This window comes from Triticum aestivum, chromosome 2A (assembly GCF_018294505.1).
Source record: "Triticum aestivum cultivar Chinese Spring chromosome 2A, IWGSC CS RefSeq v2.1, whole genome shotgun sequence".
In the NCBI taxonomy this organism is placed as follows: Eukaryota; Viridiplantae; Streptophyta; class Magnoliopsida; order Poales; family Poaceae; genus Triticum; species Triticum aestivum.
Window position 1 is genome coordinate 56,284,191 of NC_057797.1, and position 14,655 is coordinate 56,298,845.

At 47.6% G+C, this 14,655-nt stretch overlaps 4 protein-coding genes across 6 annotated transcripts; 3 read left to right on the forward strand and 1 right to left on the reverse strand.

Annotated features, from left to right (window-relative positions):
• The first annotated feature begins 1,860 nt into the window (after positions 1-1,860).
• Positions 1,861-4,196, forward strand: LOC123184681 (SNF1-related protein kinase regulatory subunit beta-1). The gene is made up of 4 exons (XM_044596764.1): positions 1,861-2,256; positions 3,109-3,290; positions 3,390-3,552; positions 3,688-4,196. Exons 1-4 carry the CDS (start codon positions 2,047-2,049, stop codon positions 4,003-4,005), a joined length of 873 nt encoding a protein of 290 aa, XP_044452699.1. The 5' UTR covers positions 1,861-2,046; the 3' UTR covers positions 4,006-4,196.
• A 1,448-nt stretch (positions 4,197-5,644) lies between these two features.
• LOC130494096 (calmodulin) lies at positions 5,645-7,786 on the forward strand. The gene is made up of 2 exons (NM_001422305.1): positions 5,645-6,011; positions 7,122-7,786. Exons 1-2 carry the CDS (start codon positions 5,936-5,938, stop codon positions 7,493-7,495), a joined length of 450 nt encoding a protein of 149 aa, NP_001409234.1. The 5' UTR covers positions 5,645-5,935; the 3' UTR covers positions 7,496-7,786.
• Positions 7,787-8,081: 295 nt separating this feature from the next.
• Positions 8,082-9,894, forward strand: LOC123187421 (dihydrofolate reductase). Its single transcript, NM_001422306.1, has 6 exons — positions 8,082-8,223; positions 8,318-8,410; positions 8,505-8,603; positions 8,740-8,781; positions 9,286-9,517; positions 9,608-9,894. The coding sequence occupies exons 1-6, from the start codon at positions 8,107-8,109 to the stop codon at positions 9,766-9,768; spliced, it is 744 nt and encodes a 247-aa protein (NP_001409235.1). The 5' UTR covers positions 8,082-8,106; the 3' UTR covers positions 9,769-9,894.
• On the reverse strand, positions 9,074-14,257 carry LOC123187420 (CBL-interacting protein kinase 31). 3 transcript variants are annotated; one of them, XM_044599287.1, is made up of 15 exons: positions 14,083-14,257; positions 13,139-13,375; positions 12,849-12,911; positions 12,656-12,727; positions 12,395-12,502; positions 12,221-12,301; positions 12,054-12,107; positions 11,845-11,970; positions 11,674-11,763; positions 11,379-11,501; positions 11,180-11,290; positions 10,960-11,073; positions 10,765-10,821; positions 10,613-10,687; positions 10,007-10,258 (listed from the first exon to the last, which is right to left on the reverse strand). In XM_044599287.1, the coding sequence occupies exons 2-15, from the start codon at positions 13,325-13,327 to the stop codon at positions 10,178-10,180; spliced, it is 1,344 nt and encodes a 447-aa protein (XP_044455222.1). In that variant the 5' UTR covers positions 13,328-13,375; positions 14,083-14,257; the 3' UTR covers positions 10,007-10,177. The 3 variants fall into 3 exon arrangements, with proteins under 3 accessions (XP_044455224.1, XP_044455222.1, XP_044455223.1); XM_044599288.1 differs by lacking the exon at positions 14,083-14,257 and adding an exon at positions 13,510-14,039; XM_044599289.1 differs by lacking the exon at positions 14,083-14,257 and having other exon boundaries at positions 9,074-10,258; positions 12,221-12,502; positions 13,139-13,350.
• Between the last annotated feature and the right edge of the window lie 398 nt (positions 14,258-14,655).

The window sequence follows — 14,655 nt, forward strand, 5'->3', positions numbered from 1 at the left end:
AGGCTGCAGCGCTGCCTCTTTTGCTCAGCCGCGCCGCCGCTCCGATCAGGAACCGCCGCCGCCGCCGCCGCCTTTCGCCTCCGCGGGAGCGGTGAGATGGAGGAGGATTTGGCGGGCGCTAGGCGTCGTCCGGCCGATGCGAGCCCAAAATCAACCACCTCGCGGGCCGTTGGATCGGGGCGTTCAATGAGCGCAAGCTGGACCCACGCTGCAGTACTATAGAGTGCTTTGAAAAAACCAAGTAAAAACCCAACCAAATACTCTTTTGGTGTCTTGCTTCGACGCATCACACCCTTCCTCCCAAGCTGCGAAACATCTGCGAGCGAGAGCCGTGGATGGTTACCTTTCGTCTATCGCTGTCAGCCACCACCACCCCGATCGCAATGTTCATAGCCCTGCCCGCAAACACCACCACCCAGTACCCCTCACCCCCCCTCCCCCAATCATGGTTCGATGGCACACCATATCATCGTGGCATGCTCTTCTTCGCCATGACTCGAAACTCCAGGGGTTCAATTGTCCCCCAATGGACGATTTCTGCTCCGGTGCACATGTGGATCCTATGTTGCAAACAGGTACCGTGCCGCTCATGGTGTGTTTGTTGAGGGTGCTTCGCCCAGATCTGGTGCAGATTTGTTTCTTTCAAATAAAAATAACATATAAACTTTAAAGTTTGCACGACAACAAAACATTATAGTGCAACATAAATACCAAATAACATTCTTTATTAAAAAATAACATTCTATGTATTATGCTATCCCAAAAATCCCCACACATTATAGCTCTAAAGTTCATTGATTCGCGAAGTTTGAGGTCCATATATTGTTTTATTTGAGAGAAAGAAAATAAAATCATGTAGTTAATTAGCTAGCAGAAATCTTAAAGCAATGTTGGAGGATGAGGACAAGGGGTAGTGTGCTTGGGCTTGGAAAACCCACTCTCAATGTGGGCGCTAAGCGTCGTCCGGCTGACGCAGGCCCAGTGAGATGGACACGTGCAGGCGTCCATCGCCTGATCGTTGCAATTAGTGTCATGCTTCAACGCAACACCCCCTCCCCTTCCCTACCATGAACCACCCGTGAGCAGTTGCCTTTCGCCCTCGGTGAGATTGCGGCCACCACCACCCCAACATAGGCCCCGGCCTGCAAACAACACCCCCTCCCATCCCCTCAAACGTGGCCCTATCGCGCACCATATCGTCCGCGACACGCTATTCCTTTGCCATGACTTGAAGCTCCGGGATTTTGACTGTTCCCCCTGTTCATCGATGGACGATTTCAGCTTTGGCGAGCGGCGCATATCGCATGTTGCAAGAAGGTACCGTGATCTACTAGTCGTGTTTGGTGAGGTTGCTTTGCCCAGATCAATTGTACATCTGATGAGGATGCTTCCGAAACCCTAGCTACCTAATTCTCTCATACGAGCATATGTTGCTCGCGGGAAAAGGCATTTTGCAACATCTTATTGCTTCTGTAGCAGGTAAACCCCAAAAAAATTATCTAAACATTGTATATTTTGCCAATTGAAAATTTTCATTAGCAAAAAAGACAGCAAAACACTTGTGCATCAACTTCGGTCTCTCTGATTTGCATCATTTCCCACGGGACGATTGCTTATGCACGATTGCCCTCTTTTTTCCCCTGTGAAAGATATTGCGTACTGTTTTTTTTTTTTGAGACAGCCTCCTGTTTTTTTTGCGAGCATCGACAGCCTATTTTGAGAATTACTGTTTTTTTAGTGGCGAGAATTACTGTTGTTGATGGAGCACGGGAAACTAATGGGCCCTGGCTGGCACGGGTGTGGGCAACAGGGCCGTGGGCCTGGGCTCGTGCGTTCCCCGGGCAAACAAACCCAGTCGCAGCACCGCACCGCGCCGCGCCGGACCGGGTCGGCAGTTCCGCCTCGATCGCCCTCCTCTCTCTCTGCCGCGATCGCACGCACGGCGGCACGGCGGAGAGACGGCACACCGCCACGCCCCGACCGGCCTGGCCTCCGATCTTTCTCTCCTCCTCTGCCCCGCGCGCGCCGGGGCCGGAGGGTCGGTCGATGGGCAACGCGAGCGGCAGGCTGGAGGACATCGCGGACGCCGAGATGGACGAGGGCCGCGGCCACGTGCGGCGCGCTTCGTCTACGGGATACGTCGGGGGCGTGAGGGGAGGCGGCGGCGGTGGCGGCGCCGGAGGAGGGGGTGGGGGAGGGTCGTCCTCGCCCGGAAGCCCCCCGCGGCCGCACTCGCCGCGCATGTTCGTGCCCCAGGTCAGTCAGATCGATCACGCACGCATACGTACGTAATTCAATCAAATCCATCCCTGAATCCCGCGCCCGGTTTCGAATCACGTCGAGCTTCTTGCCTCCAAATCCCCAGTGCGATGCAACGGCGTGGCTCTCGCCTTATGCCGCACTGCGCTTCTCGCTCGATCCGATGAGATCACGCCATGAACCCGAAGGTATTGATCGATTAGAGCGGCTACGGTTAAGTGATAATTACGACTACGGTTGATTTAAGCCCCTAGCTATCTGTCTATCGTCACCGTGAGCCTCCATTGTTATCTGAAGACGTGCCGTCTGAAACTTCATATTTGTGACAGTCTATCTGAAGACGTGCTGTCTGAAACTTCATATTTGTGACAGTCTGACAGATGAATGATTGGTTCAGGTCAGAGTTGAGGGGTAAAAAAAATACTTATTGAACATTTTCCTTGGTGAGATTCAGATATTGAACAGCTTGATTTCACTTTCCCCGACGAGTGACTTTCAACTAGAAATCTCCAGCCAGCCACACCTGACAAGTTTTGGTGTTTGCACGATAGCTGATACTGTAAAAGAAAAACCACTGGCTGTTTGTGTCTTTCATTAATGTGTTTAATTATCGAACTACTATTAGTAATTTGTTGCATCCGAATGCTCAAAAAATAATACGGTTGTATATCTGTCAGTAGCATCTGTTCTGAAAATTTCGTGGCATATTTGGTACCCAAAAGTCTGAATGCCTACTATCTTGTCATTCGATTTTACCCCCCTCGGTCTCATATTTGCCACAAGAGACTGCATATACAGCTCTTCTTACACATGATCCTTATGAATTCTTTGATATATCTTGTATTGCAGAGCCCTGTAACTCCACTGCAAAGAGCTTCAGATGTGCCACCTCCGGTGTTCAACCAGATACTGATGCGTGATCAGGATGATTCCGACGGCCCCCCTCCAAAGAGGATCCCTACTTTGCTTGTGTGGCCTCATGGAGGCAAGTGTATCTTCGTGGAAGGATCATGGGATCACTGGACATCAAAGTACATTCTCATCAACCAGCAGTGACCTTTTCTCCCCAAAACTGAAACTTGATGAAATGACATGCTTGAAATACTGACAGAGCCAAACCTATATGGCAGGAAAACCGTTCAGAAATCTGGGAAAGACCACACCATCTTATTAGAGCTTCCATCAGGAGTTTACCGGTACAGATTCATCGTTGACGGGGAAAGAAGATACCTCCCCGATCTTCCCTGTGAGACCGACAACGTGGGCAACATCGTGAACCTTCTTGACGTCAATGTGAGTATTCATTTATTCCTGATCTTACTTACCATTACCAACCATATATAGCACCATTCCTGACACTGATCAAGGTGTATATATATGTTCACGGTATTCATTTGATCATCGGTGATGCAATCGCAATTGATGCAGGACTTTGTGCCGGAAAGCGTGGAGAGCGTGTCGGAGCTGATGGCGCCCCCCTCCCCGGACTCGAGCTACGGGTTCCAGATCCCCGAGGACAAGGAGTTCGCCAAGGAGCCCCCCACCCTGCCGGCGCAGCTCTACCTCGGCGTGCTCAACTCGCGGAGCGCGGAGCAGCGGGAGTGCGCGCGGCCAAGGCATGTGGTGCTGAACCACCTCTACATCGAGAAGGGGTGGGGCGCGCAGCCGCTGGTGGCGCTCGGCCACACCCACCGGTTCCGGTCCAAGTATGTCACCACCGTCCTCTACAAGGCCATCGAGCGATAGCGCTTACCGTAGCGCATGAAGCCAGTGCCGCCGAACAGGAGCGAGAGGGTTTTCACCCTTCATGTCTGCGCCGATCGGATCGTGCATAATTTGCATAAAAAAGCTGTAATTCATATAGAGATCATGTTCATTTTTTTGTCGAGATGACTGGTTTCGCTTGTCAAGAATAAAATCAGAGTAACACAAGATTATGGAGCGTGTCAGTGTGCATATGCCTGTTTTAACGGTGCTCAACTTGCTCCCAACAAAATCGTTGCTGTTTATAATTGCTAGGAATTTTTTTTTTGAGCGAATGCTAGAAAAACTTAAATAAAGGGGATCGACTTCCAGGGCCTAATGGAAAGATTGTAGCCTGAAGGCCCAACAGCGAGCGGCCGTGGTGCCAAATGGCCCACGGTCCTGGCGAGCCCGATAAGCGGAAACCTGAAAAGCTGGAGGACCGACTGGCGAAACTGTGCACTCCGCGTCCCAACCGCGTGGAGGGCATTCCCGTCATTTCCCCCCTGTTTGAAAGATGCCAGCGGACAGTGCATTATCGAGAAATTCCTTCCTTGTGCGGCCCCACGTGTCGGCCCCGTCCACAGAGATGCACGGGCCTTTGGCCCTAACGGAGCGCCCGGTGTTACCAAATTGCCCCTGGTAGAGCATGATCCGTATATCTTCAAATTTACATGGTTTTATCATTTTCTTTTCGCATTTTTTCTCTTTTTATCTTCTATACATCCTCGTTTTGTGGGGATTGATCCGCTATGTTGTTCACTATTCACACTTTTCATAAGGTATACCATGAAGTTGCACATATATTTGTCCTCTTATCCTTTGCTAAGAAAAGGACACCTTTGAATACATTTCTAAGCGGAATTTTTGAAGACTTTTAGACGCGTGAAAGCAACCTGGAAGGATTCCATAGACCGTCAAGGGAAATACTGTGTAGAAACCGCGTATTTGTTTCCACAAAAAAATACTATGCTATTACGTCAATCATTGTCCTCGTGTCATGAACATGCAACTGAATCTTAATATCGGCTTAAGCACAAATAGATAAATGTTCGTGGGGAGAAAAAATAGAGGGGAGCTCATAAGGATATAAAAAAAAATTGTTTTCGACCCCCTTGCACATCCACGCGTCTTATGCTGAGCAACAGACCACATAACACACGCGCGACACACTCATGAACTAATCCATTAAATCGAGTCTTCATCTACCCTACCAGTCCATGACCTATCTCATGTCACTCTTTTTATGACCTGTAGTGCCTGACAACATAGCATACTACACCATTAATGCTGTCCTAGGCAAGTAGAGATAAATATTTTCCGGAAAAAAAGATAAATATCGACATGTTTCATGTACTTTTGACATTGGTACACTACTATTGTACGTGTTAGAGCATGATATAAGATGAAGAAGGCCCAATTGCACATACATAAAACCATCAGACAACCGTGTTGATGTACAGATGACCCGACTCCAGAGCCCAGCCACAAAACAAGTTGCATTATTTTCTCAAGTTAGGTAACGCATGACTATTCCATGAATTCGTGCCCTGCACCTACCAAAGCACTCCAAAATGTGCATTAGAAACCACAAGTGGCATACCATCTACTAGCAAATTATTGGAGCTGGCCATCTTATTTTCTCTGGAGCTAGCAGTGATAAACAACAAGAGCGTCACGGGACGGGAGGGCGGCAGAGGGGCAGTTTGGGGAATCCGGCGCGCGGACGCTAACGGCCGCGTTTAGCGGAGCTGACGGTGGGGCGTTGTATAAATCCGGCCGGGAAAATTCCACCGGACGCCACGCCACAGAACGCTCCCGGCCTCTCTCTGTTTGCTCTCGCGTCCGCCGCGCCCATCCTCGTCCGCGCCTGCGCCCCGACCGTGCTCGCCGCCTCCCGCCCGATCCACCGGTCCACCACCGCGCCGGCGGCATGGCGGATCAGCTCACCGACGACCAGATCGCCGAGTTCAAGGAGGCCTTCAGCCTCTTCGACAAGGACGGAGATGGTGAGCGCGTCCCTCCCCCTCCCTTCCGCCTCCCGTCCCCCGGATCTCTCCTTCGCGCGACGCTCGCCGCCGCGCGCGCGGTGCGCATTGCCCCCGCCCCTGCTGCGCGTCGAATTCGCGCCGTCGGGAGGTAGATCCGGCCCGGATCTGGGCCTGGCCGCTGGCGGAACCGCGTCGCTGTCGTGCGCGCGCCTAGTGGCGAGTCGACGATGATGTGCACGCGACGCTTATCTTCCCGGTTGACCATTTCGTGACGGCGACGTCTCGTCGCCGTCTAGGTTTTATTTATTTTCCGGATCGCGTCGCGATCGCGCCCACTGTTGCTTCAAGAACAGCTAAGCCTGAACGAGTCGTGGTTGTTGACCGTGGACTGTCGCTGTAGCTTGATCTTTACTGCACTTCGTTCGGTTTAGGTGGTTAAATTCATGTAGAGATCCTTGTACAGAGAAATCCCGCCATCTAGTTTTACAGGGAAATTCTATGAACGTTTGATGATGCTATGTAGGAAATTTAAGTAATTTTGCGATTTTGCTTTGGATGATGTGCCATGTGGTTGTCAAGTTTGTCTGAATACCGATGATCCTACTGTAGTTGAAAATCCTTGTGCTGGACTAGTTGCAAGCCGATAACATTTTAGTAGTTCCCTGATTTGTTGAGTTTTCACAGTACTCGTGTAATGTAGAAGTTGGTTAGTAACCGCGTAGAAGTATCTCGTCTCGAACGCTTCACAGCGAAGTTATTGTTGCGGTAATTTGTTTTGATGTTATTCTGTGGGCTTGTAATCACCTGGGATAAATCTAGATACGCACCTTCCAGCTGAATTAATGCAAGATATTCTCAATACTGTACTTATGCAAGATATTCTCAGTATTGTACAAATATGTTTCGATTTAGCGTCTTAGTACCCTGCTTGGAGATCTTCTTTACTGCTTTCAAGCTCATTAATGGCAATAAGAACATTGTTTTTCCTTTTTTTTTCAGAAGTTGATCTGTCCTGATTTGATGTGTAGTGAACAATCTTTTCCATTTGTTAAAGAAGATTTAATTTGTTTTATGCATGGCCAACACGCTGTGTTTGATCCTGGAGTTGATTGTATCTATCTCTTACAGGTTGCATCACCACCAAGGAGCTGGGAACAGTCATGCGTTCGCTGGGGCAGAACCCAACGGAGGCTGAGCTCCAGGACATGATCAATGAAGTCGACGCTGATGGCAATGGCACCATTGACTTCCCAGAGTTCCTCAACCTGATGGCCCGCAAGATGAAGGACACCGACTCAGAGGAGGAGCTCAAGGAGGCCTTCAGGGTGTTCGACAAGGACCAAAACGGCTTCATCTCTGCTGCTGAGCTCCGCCACGTCATGACGAACCTCGGCGAGAAGCTCACCGACGAGGAGGTGGACGAGATGATCCGTGAAGCCGACGTCGACGGTGATGGCCAGATCAACTATGAGGAGTTTGTCAAGGTCATGATGGCCAAATGAGCACCCAACCGTGCTCCCAAGACAGGAGGAGAATTGTGCATTGCATATTAGTTTAAGATGCAACTCTTATTTGATCGATTTCCAGTTAAGCATCCTACCTAGCTGTAGCTGCTAAAACGGATCGGACGACGCAATTCCTGCTATGTTCTCCAGTGTGTTTCCAGACCTCTTGTGTTTTATGTGAACTTGTGTCCTCCCTGGTGTATCCTGATTGCTGTTGCGCCCGTTTGTAGTATATTTTTTCATCAACTTCTGCTTGACTCTTCTAGTATCAATGGAAAGCTGGTGTTTCGTAATTCTTCAACTCTTTATTAATTTTACAGGTGTTATCCTGTGCTTTGGTGCCTGTTTTCGCTTGTGAATGGCAGATGAAGATACAATTGATGTATGTGATGCTGGATGAAATTTGAAATGTAAATTTAGCCTTCACAGAAAAGTATCAGGCTTAAATGTGCTGCTGGGTAGGTTGCAACCAACAATCGCTGGATGATAGCAACGTTGCAGCCTGTGCCTGTGAGGAGTAGTAGGTAGCAACTACCACCGTGCTCATGGTCCTCTTAAGGCCTGGAATTCTCTGTGCTTGTGCAAGAGTGGAACACACGCACACACACATGGAGCAGGAGAAGAAGCTCAAGGTGCTTTGCCTCCACGGCTTTCGGACAAGTGGGGGTTTCCTGAAGAAGCAGATCAGCAAATGGCACCCTTCCATCCTCCAGCAGTTCGACACGGTTTCTTCCCTCGACTCGATGATAGATCCTGTTTAAGCGCTTTTTGCCTTTTGCTCTGGTTTAATCCCAAGTTCAATTCTGCTGGGTTTTTCAGGTCTTCCCTGATGGCCAGTTCCCAGCTGGGGGGAAGTCCGACATCGAGGGCATATTCCCCCCACCATACTTTGAGTGGTTTCAGTTCGACAAGGTATCTTTTCAGTAGAAACCAGGACTGAAATCAGCACTTCTTCCAGGCTTCAGTTTGGTTTCCAGCTAGCATCATTCATGTGTTCCTACTGCAGGATTTCACCGAATACACAAATTTAGACGAGTGCATTGCCTATCTGTGTGATTACATGGTGAAAAACGGGCCTTTCGACGGTCTGCTTGGATTCTCCCAGGTAAAGGAAACCTTCAAAATAACTACTGTTTGGGGGGTGCTTATGATATTAATTCCTGAGCAACACAGGATTTTCTGTGTTGAAAACCTACTTGTAGTATGTTTTGCTTCATCTATTAACTTCTCTTTCCTTCCAGGGCGCAACACTTTCAGCCCTTTTGATAGGCTACCAAGCACAGGTACTCCTTTTGAACTCTCAGATTCTGCAAACTTTGAGTCCTCGAGTTAAGTTCCAGAGATATACAAAGGAGCCAGAAACAATGGATTGGATCTGCAAGTAAATATTGATAAATTAACTGTGAGATCCAACTACCATTATTAAACAACAGAGTCCCCGCGATCTAGCAATTCAGTTAGTGGTTGAGAGTTTTTTGGCCCCTTTATCAATAGGAAACTCCTGTCCATCCTGACAGAATAGTAAATTTTGATAAATTTAGCAGCGTCACATGCCACACTCTAGGAAAGAGGAAGTTATTCTTCAAGAGCATATGCCAAAGATATCATAATCTTATGCAGAACATGTTGATACAGGCTTAGATCTGTCTCTAAATTAACAATTCTAATAAGTATTTACTAGGACATGGAAATTTAGGCAGGAAATATGGTTCTCAGAGGAAGATGTCCTCCAAACCATGTGTCTGCTTCTGGTTCCATGTGGATTCTGACTAGGTTGAATGATGTAGGGCAAGGTGCTGAATGATCACCCACCAATTAAGTTCATGGTGTCAGTATCCGGGAGCAAATTCAGGGACCCAAGCATCTGCGATGTGGCCTACAAGGACCCGATCAAGGCGAAATCTGTACATTTCATTGGAGAGAAAGACTGGCTCAAAGTACCTTCCGAGGAGCTGGCTTCTGCCTTTGCTGACCCTCTCATCATAAGGCACCCCCAGGGTCACACTGTCCCCAGGCTTGGTTTGCACTCTTCCCTGTCTTTCTTCTATGTAAATAACTGTCGAAATTTCTTGTGAATAGATTGAGAGGCAGATTGTTTGTCTTTTACAGATGAGGCATCTGTGAAGCAGCTTTCTGAATGGAGCGCAAGCATCCTGGAAGATCTCAAGAACGCAGACGCTCCCAAGGCCTCAAATTCAGAGAGTTCAGTAGATAAGGACAATGTCGGCGTGCAGTCAGCAGAAAACCTGAGGGAACAAGTTGCAGCTTGAGGCAGTAGCTGGACTTCGCTGGTTGAGTTGCGTTGGTGTCTGAAACCTGATGCTTGCTTGCTTTATCCAGATGGCATACCTTGTTCACCGTATTAGCCTCATTGAGAGATGAGAATAAATCAGTCCCGATTGCCTGTTCTTGTCCTCCCATGTTCATTCTTTTTTATCTTGATATCAGTACACTTCGATGCTACACAGACAAGATTTTAACCTTTCCTTCTTCAAGGGAAAAAAGAGAGGCACTTGAACCTACTGGTATATATTTCATCTGCTTCTAGACCACGAAGTCATGAACCAGCCTAAAGCTCTATATACATTGAGCACAGGACGAATCTACAAGGAACAAAGGACAACTATATACATGAGAACCTAAAATACTACTTCCTGAGAAAGACACTCTGCAGCTGCCTTATGTGGAGCCTCTTTCTTCAACCTCACTCTCGCAAACCCAAACAACATCCTTTATCTGCGCAGAGAGTGTTTTATAGAACTGCAAACAATTAATGCCGAGTCAGTTAGGTTTACCCATTGGATATAAACTGATTTGCAGCTACAAGAATAAACTCAAGGTTAAAAAAAGACATTCTTCTTTGTTGGGTACTCCCTCCGTCCCAAAATAAGTGACTCAACTTTGTACAAAGCTAGTACAAAGTTGAGTCACTTATTTTAGGACGGAGGGAGTACTTGATTGTGTTCTAAGTCGCTTGCTTAAATTATGTGTGTGTAGTCCTTCATGGGCGCTTGTATAGAATAGAAAAGCTTCAGGAAAGAAGCTACCGTACATCTTAATTTCCTAGTGAAATGAGTAAAACAGCTAAAGAACCACAATATTCAAGAGCAGTACCTTCTGAAATTCCAGAGTATCTCCTTTTGCCTTTTTCAGCTCAACAACAAACAAAGATGGAGCCACTTGGAAGACCTAGAAATGTCAGCCTTGATCAATAATTGCATTACGTTATGAAAGACATTTCTCAAACTGCTGTGTTTTATTCTAACCTCAGTTGCAACATTTAGGTTTCCTTTTCTTCCTGCTTCTAGGTTCTTCATTTGCATCTAGAAAGAACAAGATATAAAATGAAAGGTTAAGTCATGGGGATGACAAGGACAGTCTCAGTTACTCATATTCAGATACTTCAAATTTCACACAACCTATGTTAAAAGTCGTATCCATGGGAGGATGCTTGGCATTACCTTGTAGTTCTTCTTTTGGATGTCAAAGCCAAGTGGCTTAGCAGCTTCTTCTATCCGACTGATGATTTCTTCAGGAGGACATTGCGATGTAAATCTTGTTTCTCTTCTGTACTTCTGTCATTGGTTAACAAATTTTAGCTGACTGCAGTTGCATGGTGTGAAAAATTGCGACAAATATATAGTGAGATTTATGGGACAAAATGCTGCAACAGTTCCTAACCTTATCAGCTTCAAAAAAATTATCTAGCTTCAGTCCCTTATTCAGTGATATCAACTCAAATGCGTTCATCGAAGCTGGCTGCCCTTCGATTTCCTCCTTAACTTGTTTTTCCTGGCAATCACAGTAACCATCCATTTTAGTAATATTATCTCAGCCATAAAGGCGGCTTTTCCAGTGAAAACAAGATCGATTAACTCACTTCTGAGTCTCCGAAAGCAGCATCAACATCAGCCAAACTAGTTTGATATTTCTCATAAAAAACAGGTGACTTGTACCCTTTTTTGAACCATGGATCTTTTAATAGTTGAGGGATAGTTATCCGCTGGTCAACGACAATGAGGAACCGAGTAAGAAACAACTCCATAAGTAATGTAGTCATAGACCAAAAAAGTGCAGAGCCACCACTTGTGTTGCATGGGTGGGAGCAGTTCTGTTGACCTTTTGGCTGCCTAATTTCAAATTTCTGAAATGGAATGTGAAGTAAAAAGGCTTACAGTAGAAGGACTGGGATCCAGAATCCTGGGAATCAGCTTTTTAGCTCCATCAGAAAACCACGAGGGACAAGTAAACTGAGCTCCAGAGATCTGTCAAGAGAAAGAGGGTAAATGCAAATATACATCCAGTAATATTGGCATTTATGTATTTTCTTATTCCTTCTGTCTTACCTTTTTATAAAGGGCTGAGACGTTGTCATCCTCAAAAGGCAGATACCCAGCAAGCATCACAAAAAGAATTACCCCACAAGACCAAAGGTCTGCAAGCGCACCATTATAGCCCTTATCTTCGATAACCTGGATATTGGGTACCATTAGATTATAGGCATGTTCATTCCTGGTTAAAACAAAATCAATGCAAATGTAGAAGAAGCTGTTACCTCGGGAGCAACATAGTTAGGTGTCCCACATGTAGTATGTAGTAACCCATCAGCCTGTTGAGTTGAAGTAATCGGAGGTTACAGTTTAATAAGTTAAATGACATGAACAAAAACTACAGAAATGCAATGACTCGTGTGATCTTTATGATTGTAAAATGTGTTATTACCTTCGCCTGCTCAGATATCGCACTTAAGCCAAAGTCTGAGACCTTGAGGTTCCCAGCAGTATCAAGCAACAAATTCTCTAGCTGGCACACATAAAACATCCATTTGTCAGTTTCATGTTTTGCTAAACCAGATACATAAATTGGAACCGAGGGGTTGAGTGGTTGGCGATGTACCTTCAGATCTCGGTGGTATACACCCCTGCTATGGCAATAATCAACAGCGTTGATCAATTGCTGAAAGTATCTGCGGGCTTCATCCTCCTTCAAGCTTCCACGGGCAGCCTGAATATGAAGTTAGTGGAAATCAATAAAGGCGAACGTAAAGAAAAAGCCATAGTGTAATAATATAAGATTACAAGGTTTCAAGCAACTGGTGTGCTGCTAAGCTCCCATCACAGAGAAATATGAAACAAGAGATGCAGTAGTAGTACTAACGATGATATCATGGAGCTCTCCACCCGTGACATATTCCAGAACGATGAAAATTCTTGCCTTGCTTCCCATCACCTGTTATATTGGAGTCGAAATAGTTAGTTATCAACTGCAGAATTGGATGTACATATTTCTAATGTGGGTAGGGGATATCATACTTAAAACAAAATTCCAAAGGCTGGTCTTTAGTCTTTACCTCATGCAGGCGGACAACATTGGGGTGCTGTATCAGCTTCATCGTACAGATTTCTCGTCTAATCTGCCAAAAGATTTCAGAGCGGCGTCAACATCAAGGTAGAGCATAAGCCCGTAAACTAGCCCCCTTTCTTGACTATATTTAGAATGAAATACAGGAGCAGTTATTTCTGTGCATAACGACAGCTCAGTTCTAGTAGAAAGCATGAGGCAGGGAACTTTCAATATGTTGTGAAATATCTAGGAAACAGAGCAGTCATGCAAAGGAAATTTATCAGAAAATGATCTGACCTGCTCGACCAACCCATGCTTCTGAACCTTGGCCTTGTCAAGGATCTTGATGGCGACAGGATCCCCGGACTCGGTGTCCTTTGCAAACCGGACCTTGGCGAACGTCCCTTCCCCGATCGTCCGCCCGAGCTCATACTTCCCGACCCGTCGCCGCACTTTGAGTGAGGCTTGCCTCCTTGCCTTGTACATCCTCCAGGTCAGTCTCTCCTAGGCGCCCTCAAGCCAGTCTCCAAAGACCTGCCATTTTTGAACAATTTAAGATGTGGTGAAATCAAATCGGGAACGTGCAAGCTTCATCGACTGCAGCTTCCTGGAAGCTGCCTGCCGAAACCTTTATGCATTTATGGCGGGTAATTAATTTCAGTGGTTACTGCTTCGGGGCGAAACGTCAGCAATCGGATCTCGCCGTTAAACGTCTCCGGATACTGGCGTGGTTCACGAAGCATGCCGCGCGCTAGGACGCTTGAAACCTCAGGCGGATATTTTGCGCCCGGCGCTATGATGTAAGCCTTGGGAAGAATTTAGAGAATTTTGATGTCAGAAGTGCTGAAAAAACACAGGCCACAGAGATTAACCAAGAAAGGATGAAGATTTCGTGCAGCATCTGCGGAGGCACTGGGAAGGGAACAGGGGCAAAACGAATGGCGCGCGAGAGAGAAACCTCAGCCCCCAACCTTGGAAAGCTCCATGGCGTCATTTCGTTCCCTTTCCTCAGGCGGAACTGGGCGAGACGAGGATGCAAGACTCTGCTGATGGAATGTTGCACGTGCAGGGAGATCAACACGCAAGCCGGCCGGCCGGGCAGGAGCCGGAATCCCGTCACCGGCCGGAGAGAGGGCTCCCTGCCCATTCTTGTCCCGGGCGGACGAGAGGCGAGAATCCCGGTGCTAGCTAACAAACCAATGTGGGGGCGAGAAAGAGGGATCTCTTGGGAGGGGGCGTACCTTGTTGGGGGAGTCGCCGCCGGGGAGAGGAGCGGAGAGGAGGGGGGCCACGGGCACGGCTCGGCTCGGCACACGGGGAGGGAGAAACAGCGGATAGGCAGCCAGCAGCCAGCGCGTGCGGGATGGAGATGGGGGATGATGAGGGAGGGAGGGAGGGAGAAGCTCGCAGTTGCGGGGGCGGGGGTGGGGACTGGGTCGCCTGCTGGTCTTTCCTTTTTGTAAGGCGCGTGGCGGCGGACCGGACAAACGGCCCCCACCGTTTGCCCCTCGTACCTGCACCGCTGATGGGAATGGGATGCCATAATAATTAATAAATCTAAACCACTTCTATAAGAAAATAGGGAATTTGGGTTTCTGGCTTTTCTACCTTTCCAAGCAGTGGCGCCTGTTCATGTTGGCCCTTTGCGCGACGTCTCGTGCGCCGCCACGTATTATGAGACGGATGGAGTATGCCGAGTTTTTCGCTTGATGGTTTGTGAACCGTGGCGAGAGGGGTGTCGGCGTGCTCTGGATGACGGCTTGCAAGTTGTGTTATCGCTAGATCTTTTTGGCGAGCGAAGAGGTAAAGTTCCT

What these genes read in the sequence shown, in the direction of transcription:
- LOC123184681 (XM_044596764.1), top strand. Translation starts at nt 2,047, where the DNA reads ATGGGCAACGCGAGCGGCAGGCTGGAGGACATCGCGGACGCCGAGATG. An exon ending in CGCGCATGTTCGTGCCCCAG is followed by an intron (nt 2,257 to 3,108) that starts GTCAGTCAGATC and finishes CTTGTATTGCAG; the next exon opens with AGCCCTGTAACTCCACTGCA. An exon ending in TGGGATCACTGGACATCAAA is followed by an intron (nt 3,291 to 3,389) that starts GTACATTCTCAT and finishes CCTATATGGCAG; the next exon opens with GAAAACCGTTCAGAAATCTG.
- LOC130494096 (NM_001422305.1), top strand. Translation starts at nt 5,936, where the DNA reads ATGGCGGATCAGCTCACCGACGACCAGATCGCCGAGTTCAAGGAGGCC. An exon ending in CTTCGACAAGGACGGAGATG is followed by an intron (nt 6,012 to 7,121) that starts GTGAGCGCGTCC and finishes TATCTCTTACAG; the next exon opens with GTTGCATCACCACCAAGGAG.
- LOC123187421 (NM_001422306.1), top strand. Translation starts at nt 8,107, where the DNA reads ATGGAGCAGGAGAAGAAGCTCAAGGTGCTTTGCCTCCACGGCTTTCGG. An exon ending in AGTGGTTTCAGTTCGACAAG is followed by an intron (nt 8,411 to 8,504) that starts GTATCTTTTCAG and finishes TTCCTACTGCAG; the next exon opens with GATTTCACCGAATACACAAA. An exon ending in TCACACTGTCCCCAGGCTTG is followed by an intron (nt 9,518 to 9,607) that starts GTTTGCACTCTT and finishes TGTCTTTTACAG; the next exon opens with ATGAGGCATCTGTGAAGCAG.
- LOC123187420 (XM_044599289.1), bottom strand. Translation starts at nt 13,327, where the DNA reads ATGTACAAGGCAAGGAGGCAAGCCTCACTCAAAGTGCGGCGACGGGTC. An exon ending in ATTTTTTTGAAGCTGATAAG is followed by an intron (nt 11,074 to 11,179) that starts GTTAGGAACTGT and finishes AACCAATGACAG; the next exon opens with AAGTACAGAAGAGAAACAAG. An exon ending in ATACTCTGGAATTTCAGAAG is followed by an intron (nt 10,259 to 10,612) that starts GTACTGCTCTTG and finishes AATTGTTTGCAG; the next exon opens with TTCTATAAAACACTCTCTGC.